General features: G+C 41.4%; 1 protein-coding gene across 1 annotated transcript; it reads left to right on the top strand.

Annotated features, from left to right (window-relative positions):
* Positions 1–370: 370 nt before the first annotated feature.
* On the top strand, positions 371–21,412 carry LOC148095919 (uncharacterized). Its single transcript, XM_087837036.1, has 10 exons — positions 371–2,267; positions 2,364–2,526; positions 2,702–2,894; positions 3,000–3,071; positions 3,876–3,947; positions 8,747–9,245; positions 16,176–16,256; positions 17,854–17,901; positions 18,000–18,032; positions 21,066–21,412. The coding sequence occupies exons 1-10, from the start codon at positions 2,159–2,161 to the stop codon at positions 21,314–21,316; spliced, it is 1,521 nt and encodes a 506-aa protein (XP_087693162.1). The 5' UTR covers positions 371–2,158; the 3' UTR covers positions 21,317–21,412.
* The last annotated feature ends 781 nt before the right edge of the window (positions 21,413–22,193 follow it).

Genomic DNA, 22,193 nt, shown 5'->3' with positions numbered 1-22,193 from the left:
TTAACAAGAATAAACAAAAACATAGAATTCTACTAATAATCAACAAAGCACAAGAATCAGAATACAATCCAAAATTAAACCAAAACACAAGAACTCAAAATGCTGGGTCAAAATGACCCAGAACCGTGACACCTTACTTTTTTTCATGTTTGTCAAATAAAGGATGGTTAAAATTCTTTGAGCCTTTAAAAAACACACCTGATTTGTCTGCTAGATGTGGATGTGATTGTTAGCTTCAAGCCACGGCACATCTTGGAGCCACTTTTCTGAAAAAAGTCTTTTCTCTGGCTCTGGTTGGTGTTTCTTAGCTAGTGGTGGCACACCAAAGAAGCTGCTTAATGTCTGTTGTATTTTTGGACATTTAGCTGGTGACAAGCAACACATGTAAGATTAAATGAGACAGTCAAGTACGCAAAGTGTCACTACGCATTCCTAATTTTTGTCACGCATTCGTACCTGCGTACCAGTTATGTGCACCCCTGTCTATAACACACAGCCAAACAACTACTCACTCAATAACTACTATCAAATTATCATATCTATTCAACCTAACATACATGTTTTGCATTTAATCTGTCAAGTTTGTTGTTATAACTAATAACTAATGCAGGAAAATGGCATGTTTCTTTAAGGTTTTGTTCTGCTTGTTCTATATTGTAAACAGAGCCAATTTTACACTGTATAATTTCCATAGGATTTATTAGTTTCAGATTTTTTTAGTCATATCATATGATCTCATTTATTCTGTACTGCTAAACAAAACAATGTTTGGTTTCTCAAACTGTCCATAATTGCTAGTGATAAATTCATTGGTTTCAGGATGCACCTTCTGTATCTTCAAACAAAAGATCAGAACAAAAATATAATAATTAAATACATTTTTCCGAAGAAAGCCACATCTTGATACATGCTGGTTTAACATAAGGATCTAAAATATGTCACACTATGTTGTTGGTTGAATCTCAGATTTGTTTAACATATGCAGATGCAAGTGTAAAACCATTGCTTCAGTGGTGGACCTCGGCTGGTGGTGTGTGATGAAACATGTATTCCCTTGTAGTGTACCTTTGCCTCAAATAAATAACTAAATACTTTTTAAAAGAGGAATTTCCTATAAACAAACAAATGCAATAAAACTCAGTCCTTCGTCACTGTAAATGTTTCACTGAAATTCCATAAAAAAGTCAGAACTCTCATCACCTGACCACTTTTTAGCCAATGAGCTGTTTTTCACCCCTCCCCCTCACTTCGTGACTTCGAGTTGAGGAGTACCGACACCGACGCTGGTGTGGAGAAGCCAACAGGTAACTTTAAACTTTAAACTTTCGAATTTTGCCAGCTTTGTAGCCCAGCAACTGGTCAGATTTAGTTTTGTTGAGATTTTTCTTTGGTGTATATTCCTTGATTGAGTTTTGTATTTCAATGTAATTCTCATGCTAAAGCTAGCTTTTTTGATGACACGCGGTTGTGTATTTAATTAGTCAAGGTTAAATACCTAGTCTAACACACACCTTTTTAGTTAAACTGTAACATTTGAAATTACTGAGATGTTATTATTTATTCATCCATCCCACTGTCTCCAGATTTTAAGCAACGCTGAAATATAGGTGACACGCTATTAATGAGACATTTCAGATAACCGAGGTAGCTAACATTTAACTCTCTGGAGTGCAGATTATATGACCAATTTACGGTGTATCAGCAACATGCGTATATAACAGTTTTTAAAAATGTGTTGATAGGCCAAGTAAAACCAGAGTTATGATACACAATTTACGCTTTTTCCTGAAAACTGTCGTCAAGTTTAGTGCAGGAAAATATAAAAACGGTATTTTCTTAAAAAACAAAACATAGATACATTATTGCCTCTCAATTCAATTTTATTTATATAGCGCCAAATCACAACAAAAGTCGCCTCAAGGCGCTTCATAGATACAGAGAAAAACCCAACAATCTCATTTCCTATTGTGGTGGATAAATGAACATGAGCCGATAAAACAATTAAATCAAAAGTAGTCAAAAACAGCCGATTATACCATTGACTCCAGAGGGTTAAAGACACCTCCTGTGAAAGATCAGTTTTCATTATCAACTATTTTCCTGAAATATTAAATAAATTGTACTATTTTTTTTTCTTTTTCTGAGACAGTGTATTGCAATGAGGCCCCCGAGAGCAAAAATTAAACCAAAAGATGAAGCAGTAAAATTTTCATCTTTGGGGCAGGACAAAGATGGATTTGAAGTGAAATTCATAAATTCAGTAAAAGGTGAGGTACTAGGATACTTGTTGAGGATTTTTGGCACAGTCATAAGTTTAACCATTGTAGTAGACCCATGTTGACATTTTCTATTTTCTTTGTAAGGTCGAGGAGTGTTTAGTAGGTGCAACTATAACAAAGGAGACTTCCTTCTGGAATATCGCGGAGACGTTGTAACCAAGAAGGAATATGAAAACAGAACAAGATTGTACCATGACGCCTTAAAGGTTTTTCTTTTTGAATTCAGGTACAATGGACAACAATTGTGGTATGTAAATTAAAATAATTCATTTTTCAGCCTACTTTTTGCAAAAGTTGTGACGACCACATTAAGACAAACTGCTAGCTTGTTACAAATCCATATAATTAAAAATGTAATCAAATTGTTCAGCCTTTTTATAAACCTTGTGTAATTTTGTGTCTTACATTTTTTGTTATCTCAGCATTGATGCAGCCAGAGAGGATGGCTCCTTGGGCAGACTGGTGAATGACGATCACGTGAGCCCAAACAGCAAAATGAGGACAATCACAGTAAATGGAAAGCCTCATCTCTGTTTATTTGCCATAAAAGACATCAAGCCGGGGGAAGCAATAACATACAACTACGGTGACTCTGACTGGCCATGGAGAGTAAAGGTACATATTATATTTACATTTACCGTAGTGTAGTGTAGTATTGTATAGTCTCAACTTATCTGTGTTGAATGGATGTTAATGTACTTTTGTGTTTGCTTGCACAAGGTTTCGGAGCACCCTGACCGTTCTCAAGCTGCTGTGCCCATGGCATCGTCCTCCTTTGAAGTTGATGAGCAGGTGACTAATTTTCTGGTGGTGTTATTATTGCAACAAGAACACAGCCGAGTTGTTTGGATGTTGATAGTGAGGGTGTTAGACACAAGTCCTATAGTGTTGGTTAATGTAAGATACCTACATTATGAGGACTGTGTGTGGATACTGCCGAGTGTCATGTTGGTTCACACTGGAGAATTAATTTTCACTCAATATTAATTCATTACATTTACCTCATTTATGTCAATAACCAGTGTACCTTCATAACTGTATTGTATAGTCTCAACGTATCTGTGTTGAATGGATGTTAATGTACTTTTGTGTTTGCTTGCACAAGGTTTCAGAGCACCCTGGCCGTCCTCAAGCTGCTGTGCCCATGGCATCGTCCTCCTTTGAAGTTGATGAGCAGGTGACTAATTTTCTGGTGTTGTTATTATTGCAACAAGAACACAGCCGAGTTGTGTGGATGTTGATAGTGAGGGTGTTAGACACAAGTCCTATAGTGTTGGTTAATGTAAGATACCTACATTATGAGGACTGTGTGTGTTTTGGATGCGTAAGTCTATTGAAAGATGGGCTCTCAAGTCTGTGTGTAACAGAGACCCTGCAGTGTATGAAGCTTTCAGGTACATTATTATGAGGACTGTGTGTGGATACTGCCGAGAGTCATGTTGGTTCACACTGGAGAATTAATTTTCACTCAATATTACTTCATTACATTTACCTCATTTATGTCAATAACCAGTGTACCTTCATAATTGCATTGTATAGTCTCAACGTATCTGTGTTGAATGGATGTTAATGTACTTTTGTGTTTGCTTGCACAAGGTTTCAGAGCACCCTGACCGTTCTCAAGCAGCTGTGCCCATGGCATCGTCCTCCTTTGAAGTTGATGAGCAGGTGACTAATTTTCTGGTGGTGTTATTATTGCAACAAGAACACAGCCGAGTTGTTTGGATGTTGATAGTGAGGGTGTTAGACACAAGTCCTATAGTGTTGGTTAATGTAAGATACCTACATTATGAGGACTGTGTGTGGATACTGCCGAGTGTCATGTTGGTTCACACTGGAGAATTAATTTTCACTCAATATTAATTCATTACATTTACCTCATTTATGTCAATAACCAGTGTACCTTCATAACTGTATTGTATAGTCTCAACGTATCTGTGTTGAATGGATGTTAATGTACTTTTGTGTTTGCTTGCACAAGGTTTCAGAGCACCCTGGCCGTCCTCAAGCTGCTGTGCCCATGGCATCGTCCTCCTTTGAAGTTGATGAGCAGGTGACTAATTTTCTGGTGTTGTTATTATTGCAACAAGAACACAGCCGAGTTGTTTGGATGTTGATAGTGAGGGTGTTAGACACAAGTCCTATAGTGTTGGTTAATGTAAGATACCTACATTATGAGGACTGTGTGTGGATACTGCCGAGTGTCATGTTGGTTCACACTGGAGAATTAATTTTCACTCAATATTAATTCATTACATTTACCTCATTTATGTCAATAACCAGTGTACCTTCATAACTGTATTGTATAGTCTCAACGTATCTGTGTTGAATGGATGTTAATGTACTTTTGTGTTTGCTTGCACAAGGTTTCAGAGCACCCTGGCCGTCCTCAAGCTGCTGTGCCCATGGCATCGTCCTCCTTTGAAGTTGATGAGCAGGTGACTAATTTTCTGGTGTTGTTATTATTGCAACAAGAACACAGCCGAGTTGTGTGGATGTTGATAGTGAGGGTGTTAGACACAAGTCCTATAGTGTTGGTTAATGTAAGATACCTACATTATGAGGACTGTGTGTGTTTTGGATGCGTAAGTCTATTGAAAGATGGGCTCTCAAGTCTGTGTGTAACAGAGACCCTGCAGTGTATGAAGCTTTCAGGTACATTATTATGAGGACTGTGTGTGGATACTGCCGAGTGTCATGTTGGTTCACACTGGAGAATTAATTTTCACTCAATATTAATTCATTACATTTACCTCATTTATGTCAATAACCAGTGTACCTTCATAATTGTATTGTATAGTCTCAACGTATCTGTGTTGAATGGATGTTAATGTACTTTTGTGTTTGCTTGCACAAGGTTTCAGAGCACCCTGACCGTTCTCAAGCTGCTGTGCCCATGGCATCGTCCTCCTTTGAAGTTGATGAGCAGGTGACTAATTTTCTGGTGGTGTTATTATTGCAACAAGAACACAGCCGAGTTGTTTGGATGTTGATAGTGAGGGTGTTAGACACAAGTCCTATATTGTTGGTTAATGTAAGATACCTACATTATGAGGACTGTGTGTGGATACTGCCGAGTGTCATGTTGGTTCACACTGGAGAATTAATTTTCACTCAATATTAATTCATTACATTTACCTCATTTATGTCAATAACCAGTGTACCTTCATAACTGTATTGTATAGTCTCAACGTATCTGTGTTGAATGGATGTTAATGTACTTTTGTGTTTGCTTGCACAAGGTTTCAGAGCACCCTGGCCGTCCTCAAGCTGCTGTGCCCATGGCATCGTCCTCCTTTGAAGTTGATGAGCAGGTGACTAATTTTCTGGTGTTGTTATTATTGCGACAAGAACACAGCCGAGTTGTTTGGATGTTGATAGTGAGGGTTTTAGACACAAGTCCTATAGTGTTGGTTAATGTAAGATACCTACATTATGAGGACTGTGTGTGTTTTGGATGCGTAAGTCTATTGAAATATGGGCTCTCAAGTCTGTGTGTAACAGAGACCCTGCAGTGTATGAAGCTTTCAGGTACATTATTATGAGGACTGTGTGTGGATACTGCCGAGAGTCATGTTGGTTCACACTGGAGAATTAATTTTCACTCAATATTACTTCATTACATTTACCTCATTTATGTCAATAACCAGTGTACCTTCATAATTGTATTGTATAGTCTCAACGTATCTGTGTTGAATGGATGTTAATGTACTTTTGTGTTTGCTTGCACAAGGTTTCAGAGCACCCTGACCGTCCTCAAGCAGCTGTGCCCATGGCATCGTCCTCCTTTGAAGTTGATGAGCAGGTGACTAATTTTCTGGTGGTGTTATTATTGCAACAAGAACACAGCCGAGTTGTTTGGATGTTGATAGTGAGGGTGTTAGACACAAGTCCTATAGTGTTGGTTAATGTAAGATACCTACATTATGAGGACTGTGTGTGGATACTGCCGAGTGTCATGTTGGTTCACACTGGAGAATTAATTTTCACTCAATATTAATTCATTACATTTACCTCATTTATGTCAATAACCAGTGTACCTTCATAACTGTATTGTATAGTCTCAACGTATCTGTGTTGAATGGATGTTAATGTACTTTTGTGTTTGCTTGCACAAGGTTTCAGAGCACCCTGGCCGTCCTGAAGCAGCTGTGCCCATGGCATCGTCCTCCTTTGAAGTTGATGAGCAGGTGACTAATTTTCTGGTGTTGTTATTATTGCAACAAGAACACAGCCGAGTTGTGTGGATGTTGATAGTGAGGGTGTTAGACACAAGTCCTATAGTGTTGGTTAATGTAAGATACCTACATTATGAGGACTGTGTGTGTTTTGGATGCGTAAGTCTATTGAAAGATGGGCTCTCAAGTCTGTGTGTAACAGAGACCCTGCAGTGTATGAAGCTTTCAGGTACATTATTATGAGGACTGTGTGTGGATACTGCCGAGTGTCATGTTGGTTCACACTGGAGAATTAATTTTCACTCAATATTAATTCATTACATTTACCTCATTTATGTCAATAACCAGTGTACCTTCATAACTGTATTGTATAGTCTCAACGTATCTGTGTTGAATGGATGTTAATGTACTTTTGTGTTTGCTTGCACAAGGTTTCGGAGCACCCTGACCGTTCTCAAGCTGCTGTGCCCATGGCATCGTCCTCCTTTGAAGTTGATGAGCAGGTGACTAATTTTCTGGTGTTGTTATTATTGCAACAAGAACACAGCCGAGTTGTGTGGATGTTGATAGTGAGGGTGTTAGACACAAGTCCTATAGTGTTGGTTAATGTAAGATACCTACATTATGAGGACTGTGTGTGTTTTGGATGCGTAAGTCTATTGAAAGATGGGCTCTCAAGTCTGTGTGTAACAGAGACCCTGCAGTGTATGAAGCTTTCAGGTACATTATTATGAGGACTGTGTGTGGATACTGCCGAGAGTCATGTTGGTTCACACTGGAGAATTAATTTTCACTCAATATTACTTCATTACATTTACCTCATTTATGTCAATAACCAGTGTACCTTCATAATTGTATTGTATAGTCTCAACGTATCTGTGTTGAATGGATGTTAATGTACTTTTGTGTTTGCTTGCACAAGGTTTCAGAGCACCCTGACCGTTCTCAAGCAGCTGTGCCCATGGCATCGTCCTCCTTTGAAGTTGATGAGCAGGTGACTAATTTTCTGGTGGTGTTATTATTGCAACAAGAACACAGCCGAGTTGTTTGGATGTTGATAGTGAGGGTGTTAGACACAAGTCCTATAGTGTTGGTTAATGTAAGATACCTACATTATGAGGACTGTGTGTGGATACTGCCGAGTGTCATGTTGGTTCACACTGGAGAATTAATTTTCACTCAATATTAATTCATTACATTTACCTCATTTATGTCAATAACCAGTGTACCTTCATAACTGTATTGTATAGTCTCAACGTATCTGTGTTGAATGGATGTTAATGTACTTTTGTGTTTGCTTGAACAAGGTTTCAGAGCACCCTGGCCGTCTTCAAGCAGCTGTGCCCATGGCATCGTCCTCCTTTGAAGTTGATGAGCAGGTGACTAATTTTCTGGTGGTGTTATTATTGCAACAAGAACACAGCCGAGTTGTGTGGATGTTGATAGTGAGGGTGTTAGACACAAGTCCTATAGTGTTGGTTAATGTAAGATACCTACATTATGAGGACTGTGTGTGTTTTGGATGCATAAGTCTATTGAACGATGGGCTCTCAAGTCTGTGTGTAACAGAGACCCTGCAGTGTATGAAGCTTTCAGGTACATTATTATGAGGACTGTGTGTGGATACTGCCGAGTGTCATGTTGGTTCACACTGGAGAATTAATTTTCACTCAATATTAATTCATTACATTTACCTCATTTATGTCAATAACCAGTGTACCTTCATAATTGTATTGTATAGTCTCAACGTATCTGTGTTGAATGGATGTTAATGTACTTTTGTGTTTGCTTGCACAAGGTTTCAGAGCACCCTGGCCGTCCTCAAGCTGCTGTGCCCATGGCATCGTCCTCCTTTGAAGTTGATAAGCAGGTGACTAATTTTCTGGTGTTGTTATTATTGCAACAAGAACACAGCCGAGTTGTTTGGATGTTGATAGTGAGGGTGTTAGACACAAGTCCTATAGTGTTGGTTAATGTAAGATACCTACATTATGAGGACTGTGTGTGTTTTGGATGCGTAAGTCTATTGAAAGATGGGCTCTCAAGTCTGTGTGTAACAGAGACCCTGCAGTGTATGAAGCTTTCAGGTACATTATTATGAGGACTGTGTGTGGATACTGCCGAGAGTCATGTTGGTTCACACTGGAGAATTAATTTTCACTCAATATTACTTCATTACATTTACCTCATTTATGTCAATAACCAGTGTACCTTCATAACTGTATTGTATAGTCTCAACATATCTGTGTTGAATGGATGTTAATGTACTTTTGTGTTTGCTTGCACAAGGTTTCAGAGCACCCTGACCGTTCTCAAGCTGCTGTGCCCATGGCATCGTCCTCCTTTGAAGTTGATGAGCAGGTTGCTGTACTGTTATCACCAGACATGGTTGAAGCCCTAACGCAGCTCATAAGCAGAAGACTAGAGTGTGGAGTCCCGGAAGAAAACCCCTTCCTCTTTGCAAGACCCAACTGTTTGACTCCTTACAGAGGACAGGACTGTCTCAGGATTTATGCAAATGACTGTCGTGCACAAAGTCCTGAACTCCTTAGGTCAACACAGCTACGCAAGCATGTTGCAACTTTGTCACACGTCTTGAACCTAAAAAATCACGAGCTTGACCAAGTTGCTGACTTTCTAGGCCATGATATCCGTGTCCACAGAGAATTTTACAGACTTCCAGAGGCTACAACCCAGCTGGCAAAAATATCAAAACTACTACTTGCCATGGAGAAAGGGACCCTTGGAAATCTCCAAGGCAAAACATTGGAAGAGATTGAAATTGAAGGTATTTCTAAGTAGATAGTATTTTAAGGTGTCTAGTTTTTAAGCTTTTGAGTGTTCTTAACACAATATATTTAATAACCTTACTTTTACATTAAAGCTGTTAAGAGAAACAAGGAATGTTTGTACCTGCTGTTTAACATCTCCAAAAAGTTGATTCTGTTCATCTGGACATAGCTGAAGTTGATTCTGTTCATCTGGACATAGCTGAAGTTGATTCTGTTCATCTGGACATAGTGTTTTGTGGGAGAAATGTTTCGTCACTCATCCAAGTGACTTCTTCAGTCTCAGCTGACTGCAGGTTTCAATCTTATAAACAGTACATTTGCATAATGACTGAAACCAGCCCACTGAAGGAACAATGGGCTTGGAGGTCAGTCCTTAATCTTAATTATGCAAATTCTCACGACCATTGATCAGCAACCACTGACCAAAACCCACTGATCAAAGACCACTGATCAATGGCCATGAATACCATTCACAGAGAGCTCTTCTGTGTTGTGCCATGCGCTTCGCCAGAGGTTGTTTGGTTTCCCCGATGTATAAATCCTGGCAATCCTCCTGGCACTTAACAGCGTACACTATTTTACTCTGTTTGTGTCGGGGGACCCGATCCTTGGGGTGGACTAGTTTTTGGCACAGTGTTTTGGGGTTTGAAAGCCACAGAGACCCAGTGTTTAGATAAAATGCGTCTCAACTGCTCCGATACTCCTGACACATATGGGATCACTACAGGTTTTCGTTTGGGCAGCAGTTGTCCTTCTCTCCTGGATTGGCTGGAGCTTTCTTTAGGAGCCGTCCCAGCTTTGACAAAAGTCCAGCTGGGATAACCACATTTACTCAGGGCCTTCCTGATGTGATGTTCTTCTGCCTCCTTGGCCGCTGTGTCAGTGGGGATGGTGTTCGCTCCTAATGACACCCAGTTTGTGCTCCAGTGGATGATGAGAGTCAAACCTTAAATACTGATCCGTATGTGTAGGTTTACGGTACACGTCAGCTTTTAGATGTCCCCCATTACTGATGGAAATCTCAGTCTAAGAAAGCTAACCTGCCACTTTTCATAGCCTCCCTGGTGAATTTCATGTGTCGGTCCACAGAGTTAATGTGATCCGTGAATTGTGGTACGTCCTGAGATTTGATTTTCACCCAGGTGTCATCCACATACCTGAACCAATGGATTGGTTGTGTTCCAGGGTAGGATAGCAAAGCCCTCTTTTCCACTTCTTCCATGTACAAATTGGCCACGATGGGTGAAACTGGGGAGCCCATGGCACACCCATGTTTCTGCCTGTAGAACTGACCCTTGTATGTGAAGTAGGTGGAATGAAGACACAGTTCCAAAAGCAAACACACTTGGTCGATGCTGAGAGTGGTCCTGTTGCTGAGGTTGGTGTCATAATCTCTTACGGACTACCTTCAATGCTTCCGTGACTGGGATGCAAGTGAAGAGAGATGTAACGTCGTACAAGACCATGGTTTCATCTGCCTCCGTAATGACATCTCTCACCCGTCCATCCATCCATCTTCATCCGCTTTATCCGAGGCCGGGTCGCAGGGGCAGCAGCCTAAGCAGAGGCCCAGACCTCCCTCTCCCCAGCCACCTCCTCCAGCTTATCCGGGGGAACACCAAGGCGTCCCCAGGCCAGCCGAGAGATATAATCTCTCCAGCGTGTCCTGGCCTGCCCCGGGGCCTCCTCCCGGTGGGACATGCCCGGAACACCTCGCCCAGGAGGCGCCCAGGAGGCGCCCAGGAGGCATCCTTGTCAGATGCCCGTACCACCTCAGCTGGCTCCTTTCAATGTGGAGCAGCAGCGGCTCTACTCTGAGCCCCTCCCGGATGGCCGAACTTCTCACCCTATATCTGAGGGAGAGGCCAGCCACCCTTCGGAGGAAGCTCATTTCTGCTGCTTGTGTCCGCAATCTCGTTCTTTCGGTCACCCTCTTCACCACGACGGACCGGTGAAGCGTCCGCATCACTGCAGCCGCAGCCCCAATCCGTCTGTCAATCTCCGGCTCCCTTCTCCCATCACTCGTGAACAAGACCCCGAGATACTTGAACTCCTCCACTTGGGGCAGGAACTCATCCCCGACCCGGAGTGGGCACTCCACCCTTTTCCGGCTGAGAACCATGGCCTCAGATTTGGAGGTGCTGATCCTCATTCCCGCTGCTTCACCCTCGGCTGCGAACCGTTCCATTGCGAGCTGGAGGCCCTCACCCGATGAAGCCAACAGAACCACATCATCCGCAAAAAGCAGACTTGAGATTCTGAGGCCACCAAAGTGAAAGCCCTCCACTTCTTGGCTGCGCCTAGAAATCCTGTCCATAAGAATTATGAACAAAACCGGTGACAAAGGGCAGCCCTGGCGGAGCCCATCACCCACCGGGAACGAGTCCGACTTACTGCCGGCAACGCGAACCAAGCTCTGGCAACGGTTGTATAGGGATCGAATGGCCCGTAATAATCGGCCTGATACACCATACTCCCGCAACACCTCCCACAGGACACCCTGAGGGACACGGTCGAATGCCTTCTCCAAGTCCACAAAACACATGTAGACTGGTTGGGCAAACTCCCATGCACCCTCAAGTATCCTTGAGAGGATAAAGAGCTGGTCCAGTGTTCTGCGACCAGGACGAAAACCGCATTGTTCCTCCTGTGTCCGAGGTTCGACTAGCAGACGAACTCTCCTTTCCAGCACCCTGGCATAGACTTTCCTAGGGAGGCTGAGGAGTGTGAGCCCCCTGTAGTTGGAACACACCCTCCGGTCTCCCTTCTTAAAGATGGGGACCACCACCCCGGTCTGCCAGTCCAGGGGTACTGCCCCTGATCTCCACGCAACATTGTAGAGGCGTGTCAACCAGGACAGCCCTACAACGTCCAGAGCCTTCAGGAACTCGGGGCGGACCACATCAACACCAGGGGCTCTGCCACCAAGGAGTTGTTTAACTGCCTCAGTGACCTCGCCGCCGGAAATTGGTAGGTCATTCCCCTCATCCCCAGACTCTGCTTCCTCCTCGGAAGACGTGTCAGTGGGATTAAGGATGTCCTCGAAGTATTCCTTCCACTGCCTGACAATTTTCTCAGTCGACGTCAGCAGCGCTCTGCCAGCACTATACACAGCGCAGGTAGAGCACCGCATTCCCCTCCTGAGACGCCTGACGATTTGCCAGAATCTCTTCGAGGCAGTCCGAAAGTCTTTTTCCATGGCCTCCCCGAACTCCTCCCACACCCGAGTTTTTGCTTCAGCCACTGCCCGAGCCGCATTCCGCTTGGCCTGTCGATACCTGTCGACTGCCTCCGGAGTCCCACAGGCTAACCAAGCCTGATAGGACTCCTTCTTCAGCCTGGTGGCTCCTTTCACCTCTGGTGTGCACCATTTGGTTAGGTGATTACCACCACGGCAGGCACCAACCACCTTGCGGCCGCAGCTCAATGCAGCAGCTTCGGCAATGGAGACGCTGATCATGGTCCATTCGGACTCAATGTCCCCAGTCTCCCTCGGAATGCTGTTGAAGCTCTGCCGGAGGTGTGCGTTGAAGATCTTGCGGACTGGGGCCTCTGCTAGACGTTCCCAGCACACCCTCACTACGCGTTTAGTAGGGGTGCAACGATACACAAAATTCACGGTTCGGTTCAGTTCGATACTTTGGTGTCACGGTTCGATATTTTTTCGATACAAAAAAAATGTTCATGCCTTTTTATTAATTTGTCATTTATTAAATTTTCACGGCACATTCTGCACCACATCTCTGTGCGTTCATCATTTGTTTGAAGCCAGCTCACCTCCTGCAACCACTTTTCTGAGAATACGCGCTTCTTTTGTGGTTTAGACTCCATTTCTTTGGAGGTGAAGGAACACCAAAGTAATTGCTTAAAGGATTTTGCTTCTTCAACATCTTTAAGAGTTCTAAACAAATGTCTGTCCTCCTCCAGAAAATCCTATGTACGCAAACACGCGTTGCAACTTCTTATCTTGTGCGCGTTTTTTATTTTGACAGCGAATGCGCACCTGCGGACCACTTATGTGCAGCCCTGGTTATTTAGCTCGTCATATTGCAGCCACAGAAATTCTTTTGTCCATGAAACCATAAAGCTGCACTTTCTTTTTGCCTTATAGTCTGATTTGTCATAACTTTTCCGTTTTGTGGTAAGCTTTGTTTGGCTGTCACTTCTTCACGCTGACCTGTCTTATTTGGCTCAGCAGAACTAAAATATATATCCTGCTGCTTTTACACATGCACTCACATAACGCTCAGCGATTCTCTGCGCGATCAACCTCTCACATGTTTAAGCTTGCTGCGGGAGATTTCACTTGTCATGTTTGCATAGTAAGCTAACGATTGATAAGATGTCAGAGGAATTGGTGCGCAAATTATCATCACTCACCAATCAGTGCTGTCGCTCTCTATACGCAGTTCGCACGATTGCAAAGTGAAAGCAAAAAACAAGCGCAAATTCAAACGCAATTTCAATATGTCACATATTGACAGTGGCTCACCGATGCCAATGACATAATTACCCAGCTACATTTCCGAAAGAATGCAAAAGCATTGACATATATTTTGCGAGCCCTGTATCTGATTGAGGAATCACTCATCTTTGGAAAAGAGAGTTTATTACAGAGAAATGGCTCTTTCCAAAATAAAAGCTATACTATACGCTTCTTCTGGGCTATATTCTCAGCACCATATTAAATATATCAGGTCCCCATAAGGAGAATCATGTGCTAACGGCTGTCTAAATGACTCGGGTAAAGTTTGTAGCATGCGTGCTTGTTGTTTTTGTCTGCTTCCACTTGTCTTTGCACTAGGATGATGTCGGAGTAAATGTGCAGTCATATTCGTTGTGTTCCCACTAGTGCTGTCAGCGTTAATCTGAAATGAGGTTAACGACACAACACCTCCGTTAACGAGCTACTGCGGATTGCCTTGTGCGTGGGGCTGGACGGCCAACACAACGAGCTAACTGCGCTAACACACTAGTTCCCACCCATGTAATTGAGCATTGCTGGCACATCCAACATACTGTTTTACTTTAATCCATGACGCGCTTACCTTCAGGGTCATACTTCACATGAAAACCAAAATAGTTCCAAACGCCAGATCTGAATGAGGGTGGGGGAGGTTCAATTTGCCATGTTGCAACGAGCTTAGCTTCTGTCTCGCTAGCTTGCCCTGCGCTCAGTGAATCTGCGTTCGACTACTCCGCCTAGGCTGCACTGTCGAGCGCAGATCCACTGAGCGCTCAACACAGACAGCATCGTCAGAAGGGAAGTTGATAAAATAAATTAAAAATGTTGTATTGTTCGATACATATGCGTACCGAACCGAAAGCACTGTATCAAACGGTTCAATATCGATACGAGTATCGTTGCACCCCTAGCGTTTAGGTGCACCGGTTCTGTCCAGCGTCCTCTCCTGCCACCTGATCCAACTCACCACCAGGTGGTGATCAGTTGACAGCTCAGCCCCTCTCTTTACCTGAGTGTCCAGAACATATGTTCGCAGGTCTGGTGATACGATTACAAAATCAATCATCGATCTGCGGCCTAGAGCGTCCTGGTGCCACGTGCACTTGTGGACACTCTTATGTTCGAACAAGGTGTTTGTTATGGCCAAACTGTGATTTGCACAGAAGTCCAATAACAAAACACCGCTCGGGTTCAGATCAGGGAGGCCGTTCCTCCCAATCACGCCCCTCCAAGTCTTGCTGTCGTTACCCACGTGAGCATTGAAGTCTCCCAGCAGGACAACAGAGTCTCCAGGTGGAGCACCTTCCTCTCCATGGTGATTTTGGATGCTGGGGGCTTTGCATTGCTGAGACAGGCCAAAACTTTCGTCTGTAGTTGCTATGCTTCCATTTCTGCAATATTGTTGTTACGAATTGCTGTTTCTGTGGCTGTGATCAGCTCCACTAGCGGGATTTGTCCCGGTGTGACAGCAAAATTCAGCCCTTGAGCAAGGATGTTTTTCTCTGTTTCGGTGAGCTGTCTGTCAGACAAATTCTTCACCCACTTGTCCACATCCTCTGTGTCGCATCCTTGTCTCTTCTGGTCACTGAGGACACTCTCCGTATTTTGCCGTGGTTTCCGACGTACAACAAGTAAGTCAAACTTCCTTTGTTGCCTGGTCTTAGACTTCTTGTGCTGTGCTAGACGAGCCTTCTCAGTAAAGTCAAACACCTTTTTAAGAGTATTCTCATCTAGAAGCATTGTCAGTCTCTGTTGGATCCGCTCCTCTTGAGATTTTAGCATGTCCATGGTAAAATTTGTTTGCCTCACCCGTTCATTAAGCAACTGATGCTGTGCCTTCTGGAGGATTTTTGTTGCCCGGAAGCCTTTAACGAAGAGCTCATTTGCAGACTTTTAGGAGTAATCCGGTTTTGTCTGCATCTGAGGCTGAATCTCAGGTGGTTCCTGTAATCCACCATCTTACGTGCTGTTTGCTCATACTGACGTACAAGCTTCAGGCCGTCCTTGCCAAAGTGGGTTAAAACGTCTTGATGCATTCAGAATGCCTCGATTCATAATCAAGGAGGGGGCCTAAGGCCATCTTACAGTGCTGTGATTGCAGCCATTCCCCAACTCTCTGTGTATGGTACTCATGGCTATTGATCAGTGGTCTTTGATCAGTGGGTTTTGGTCAGTGGTTGTTGATCAATGGTCATGAGAATTTGCATAATTAAGATTAAGGAACTGACCTCCCAGCCCATTGTTCCTTCAGTGGGCTGGTTTCAGTCATTATGCAAATGTACTGTTTATAAGATTGGGGAAACCTGCAGTAAGCTGAGACTGAAGAAGTCACTTGGATGAGTGACGAAACGTTTTTCCCACAAAACGCTATGTCCAGATGAACAGAATCAACTCTTGGAGATTTACTTACCTGGATGATTGAGAATGCATCAAGATGCTGCTTAACATATTTTTTTGTCAGATAACCTAGACTTGACAGACTCTGGTGAGAGTGAAGACGGCGAGGCTGACAAAGAATACCCACCAGCACAAACAAAAATGGGTAAATGCACCAACAAACAACTCATATTTATGTAGTATTCAGTTGAATGCAATATTGTGAGATGTTTCAGGTATACACAGTTATTTAAAAGGTAGTAGTAAGGATTATATGTGCACTGTAAGTCTTAAGTATTGAAAATGTCTTAATTTGTTTTGGGCTGAGGTTAATACACTGCTTAAGCTATTCTTGACATAGTCATAAAGATTGATGTCTGTCAAATAATGTCACTAAAGAAAGGTCTAACCAGATCAGTACAAAAAATGTAATAGTACTTACATTGATAGTTTTGTGTTGTGATGCTACAGATATCTAGCCAGAGATGTGTGTAAATGAATCAACCACAACGCAACAGAGCATTAATATTGAGCTACACTATTCAACTACAGAAAAGGGAACTAGGCAATTTGTTGAGGTACCTCCAGGGACCTCTGACAGTATTACCCACTTCCTACAGTGTGCCCACTGATGATGATTGTCTTATAACTGGACTGTTGGAGTATTGTGTTTACATTTTTACAAGGTATGCCGAGAACATCTCTTCCGCTTATCCTAACCCCAGCAAGTGCACTTATTGGACTTGGCTGCCCAGTCGATAAGGCGGGACGTTAGCATAGTGGTTAGCACTGTTGCCTCACAGCAAGACGGTCCTGAGTTCATTGGTCCAGGGTCCGCAAACATGGAGTTGTTTTCTCCATGTTTGCGTGGGTTCTCTCGGCATACTTCAGCTTCCTCGCACAGTCCAAAGAAACTGGGGTTAGGTTAATTGGTCACTCTAAATTGCCCATTGATGTGAATGTGATTGCATATAGTTGTTTTTCTCTGTGTTAGTCCTGTGGGAGACTGGCGACCTCAGTCATTTTAGGACTGAGCTATGGACCTGAGGATTACTTGTATTTATGGATGCCTCTCTCCTTGTTAGTGAAAATCATTGTCTTGTTAAAGGAAAGTCTAAACAGGAACAGAAAATGTGACTGCTATATTGAGCTAAAATACTCCTTGTACTATAGGGAGGAGTACTATGCCACCTGTAGAGGAACCTTCAAACACCTCAAACGGTATAACTATCCATCACCCTACATATTGATGGCTCTTCCATGATTACCAAGCCACTCATATTGTTTGTGATATTTTTGTTTTACTTTTCTATTTACAGATGTGGACTCGGCTGGAGAAGGCACATCACGAGGTACCACAAGAATAAAATATTTTAAAATATCAAGACACCTTTGAACAGATTATTTGAACAACAGACTAGCAAATGGTTATCTCTGTAACAGTGTTTGACAAGCTTTTTGATGTCTTTCATCTGTGTGGATGGCTTTTATGTTTTATTTCTAGTAAAATAGGTGTGTCCAAAGTTTTAACTGGTACTGCAGATATATCATGACAATTCACTGATATGCCAGCTGAACAAATGGTCAATGTAACTTTAAACTTCCTCAGTCATTTTAGGACTGAGCTATGGACCTGAGGATTACTTGTATTTATGGGTGCCTCTCTCCTTGTTAGTGAAAATCATTGTCGTGTTAAAGGAAAGTCTAAACAGGAACAGAAAATGTGACTGCTATATTAAGCTAAAATACTCATTGTACTACAGGGAGGAGTACTATGCCACCTGTAGAGGAACCTCCAAACACCTCAAACGGTATAACTATCCATCACCCTACATATTGATGGCTCTTCCATAATTACCAAGCCACTCGTGTTGTTTGTGATATTTTTGTTTTACTTATCTATTTATAGATGTGGACTCGGCTGGAGAAGGCACATCACAAGGTACCACAAGAATAAAATATTTTAAAATATCAAGACATCTTTGAACAACAGACTAGCAAATGGTTATCTCTGTAACAGTGTTTGACGGGATTTTTGATGTCTTTCATCTTTGTAGATGGCTTTTATGTTTTATTTCTAGTAAAATGCTTTCTAGTTTTGGGAAATGCAGTTAAGATTACTTTGAAAAGACACAATGCTTATTCAAATTCAGAATGAATAAACAGGTGTGTCCAAAGTTTTAACTGGTACTGCAGATATATCATGACAATTCACTGATATGCCAGCTGAAGAAATGGTCAATGTAACTTTAAACTTCTTCAGTCATTTTAGGACTGAGCTATGGACCTGAGGATTACTTGTATTTATGGGTGCCTCTCTCCTTGTTAGTGAAAATTATTTTCGTGTTAAAGGAAAGTCTAAACAGGAACAGAAAATGTGACTGCTATATTGAGCTAAAATACTCCTTGTACTATAGGGAGGAGTACTATGCCACCTGTAGAGGAACCTCCAAACACCTCAAACGGTATAACTATCCACCACCCTGCATATTGATGGCTCTTCCATGATTACCAAGCCACTCATGTTGTTTGTGATATTTTTGTTTTACTTTTCTATTTACAGATGTGGACTCGGCTGGAGAAGGCACATCACGAGGTACCACAAGAATAAAATATTTTAAAATATCAAGACACCTTTGAACAGATTATTTGAACAACAGACTAGCAAATGGTTATCTCTGTAACAGTGTTTGACAAGCTTTTTGATGTCTTTCATCTGTGTGGATGGCTTTTATGTTTTATTTCTAGTAAAATGCTTTCTAGTTTTGGGAAATGCAGTTAAGATTACTTTGAAAAGACACAATGCTTATTCAAATTCAGAATGAATAAACAGGTGTGTCCAAAGTTTTAACTGGTACTGCAGATATATCATGACAATTCACTGATATGCCAGCTGAAGAAATGGTCAATGTAACTTTAAACTTCTTCAGTCATTTTAGGACTGAGCTATGGACCTGAGGATTACTTGTATTTATGGGTGCCTCTCTCCTTGTTAGTGAAAATTATTTTCGTGTTAAAGGAAAGTCTAAACAGGAACAGAAAATGTGACTGCTATATTGAGCTAAAATACTCCTTGTACTATAGGGAGGAGTACTATGCCACCTGTAGAGGAACCTCCAAACACCTCAAACGGTATAACTATCCACCACCCTGCATATTGATGGCTCTTCCATGATTACCAAGCCACTCATGTTGTTTGTGATATTTTTGTTTTACTTTTCTATTTACAGATGTGGACTCGGCTGGAGAAGGCACATCACGAGGTACCACAAGAATAAAATATTTTAAAATATCAAGACACCTTTGAACAGATTCTTTGAACAACAGACTAGCAAATGGTTATCTCTGTAACAGTGTTTGACAAGATCTGATATGAAAGTTTGGTCAATATGACATGCCAGAATTTTACAAACATTGCATAGTTCATGACTAATATCCAGTATGACCTTAAAGTTGGCATGAGGAATTTTCTTCTCAGGTTCAACATTAGAATACTTTTCTTATTTTGGTTCTTATTTCAGTTTTGGGATTTGAAAGCCACAGAGACGTTATCTTTTAAGAAAATCCGTATCAGCTGTTCTTGTCCTTCTTCGCTCCTGGATTGGCTGGAGCGTTCTTTAGGTGCCTTCCCAGGTTTGACAAAAGTCCAGCTGGGATAACCTCATTTACTCGGGGCCTTCTTGATGTCATGTTCTTGTGCTTCCCTGGCCGCTGTGTCTTTGCTCTATTTTGTAATATCTTGATGACGCCCAAGTTGTGCTCCAGTGGATGGTGAGAGTAAAGCCTTAAATACTGATCTGTCTGCATAGGTTTACAGTACACATCGACTTGAAAGTTGGCTCACTTAAAGCTCCAGTAAACTCAGCTTAAATACTAATATTGCATATTAATACTTACCATTAATCATCTTCAAAAGCCTGATTAACAGTTCAAATGTTCATAACTATTCGAAAACAAAGATGGGAAACTGCTTATCTTGCTTTTTAAACCATATATGAAAACTACATTGGCATGTTAGATCACCTTTTGATTGAAATCTTTTTATTTTTATTTTAAGAGACAATATGAGAGTTTATTGTCAGTGTTGGTGATTCTGTAAATGTGTACATCTTTAAACTAATATTTTTTTGCACGAGTTATTTCTGACTCAAATGTTTTTTAATCTCCCATGTTTCACGGTTTTTATCAAATGAGAAAGAGGTTTCATGTGAGTCATCTTGTTTTGCTGAGTATGACATCAGAGTAGACTGTCCTACATTGTCTTCGGAACAGATTGTTTTGACTTTCAGAGGAATGGAAACAAATGTGTGCCTTACATCACTGGATCTTGAATGAGTCCTCAAAGTATCCTGGATATCTTTAGAGTTTTCATTAATGCTGGTTGTATCTGATCACCCAGAACTTGTCATAATGCCAGGTCTGAACTGGGCTACTGTTACAGTACAAAATCACATGAGAATAAGAGTGGTGGAAATGAGGAATAATTTGCTTGACAAACTAAGTGAAAAGATCAGAGGACAAAGCTGAAGTAATGGGTTGAACCTGGATTCTGCATGATTGGAAGTAGAGGACAATAAAGGAGGACATGATGAAACTGGATGGGAACTAATGTCACTTTGTAATTGGGTGTCCCGTGGCATTCACATAGTTAGAAGTTCTATCTTTAATAGTTTTCTTTGAGTTAATGTTTTTGCGGGAAAGAACGAGCTAGATCTTCTAATCAGAATATAGCTTTTAAGACACTGTATTTATCTAACATGGCAAAAAGCCAAACCCCCGTGTAAATCTAAAGCCCCACAGCTATTTAAACCAAGTGAAAAAATGCTGTGGTTAATGCCTGGACTTCTTTTTGATATGTGTACCATGAAATGGATTTGATGTTTACATCCATATTGTTCTTGAAGAGTAACTTTATAATAACTTAATAATTAACAAATCAAAAGTAAGCTGATCTTATTTTCTCTCCCCCTTGTAGCATTCCCTGGAAATGGCGCAGAAGGGGAAAATCCTCGAAGGAGACAAAAATGTCCATGGTCTCCCAAAGAGATTGCAGCAGTCATGAGACATTTCCGTGGGCACATTGCAAATGGGAAACTAGCCACTGTGACAGAAATCAAACAGTGTAAAAATGCTGAACGTCCTGTATTAGACAGTCGCTCTGTTCAAAATGTGAGAGACTTCGTCAGGAACCGCGGCATAACTCTAAAAAAAAGGAACAGCCGCTAAACGATTAATCAAGTTACAAAAATATATACACAGATGTTTGACATATATGTCATGTTTGCAAAAAGCACGTGTTCTTGTTGAAATAAACTTGAGTATTCACCATCAGATTGGCTATTATTATATATATATATATATATATATATATATATATATATATATAATTTTTTTTTGTCTCTAAAGACCGTACTTAAAGGGAACATGATATGTGAAAAGCACCTTTTCTGTGCTTGAGCATGTATCTTATTACCAATTCAAGAACTCTGAAGATACACAACCCTGGAACCTTTTCTTTTGGAACTGAATATTTGTCTTTCAGTGAGGCTTTCTTATACTGAGGGGAAAAGTTCCTAAAAGCAAATTCTCATCAGCAGTTGTATAACTCAAATTAAGGAAGATATGTGCTTAATGTAAATGCATAATATACCAACTAGGAAATCTAACCTTTAATTGCTAGCCTTTAACAGAGAAGACCTGTAAATTCATGGTTGAAAAGTTACCTTTGGAACTCTTATCCCTGTATTGCTTTGACTTGAGCATTAGACATTTCATAAAGACTATAGGGAATTCACATTATAAATATGTGATGGCTCCAATACAAATCTAAGAATAAGGTTTGTCTTTGCAAATTGCATTGAGCTAGTTCTCAAATTCAGGTCTTTGTGTTTTGTGATGTTCGATTTTTGTCATAAGACCACGTTTTGTTAACTATTAATTTTAATATGCAGTAGTAGTGTTTGAGTTTAGCCATGTCCCACTTATTCATTTTTGGCCCTATAATATACTTTGGTGACAGGTATGTGTGTTGTATAGCCAGTGTCCTTACAAATCCTGCTGGGTGTTAAAATGTCTAATATTTTCATAGGCGGGGCTTCTCACC

The sequence above is a fragment of the Neolamprologus brichardi genome, unplaced genomic scaffold, assembly GCF_056152115.1.
Source record: "Neolamprologus brichardi isolate AB-2024 unplaced genomic scaffold, ASM5615211v1 NODE_ptg000048l+_length_227364_cov_1, whole genome shotgun sequence".
Lineage (NCBI taxonomy): Eukaryota > Metazoa > Chordata > Actinopteri > Cichliformes > Cichlidae > Neolamprologus > Neolamprologus brichardi.
Note: the sequence above shows the minus strand (reverse complement) of the source record. Positions and strands in the feature narration are given on the sequence as shown.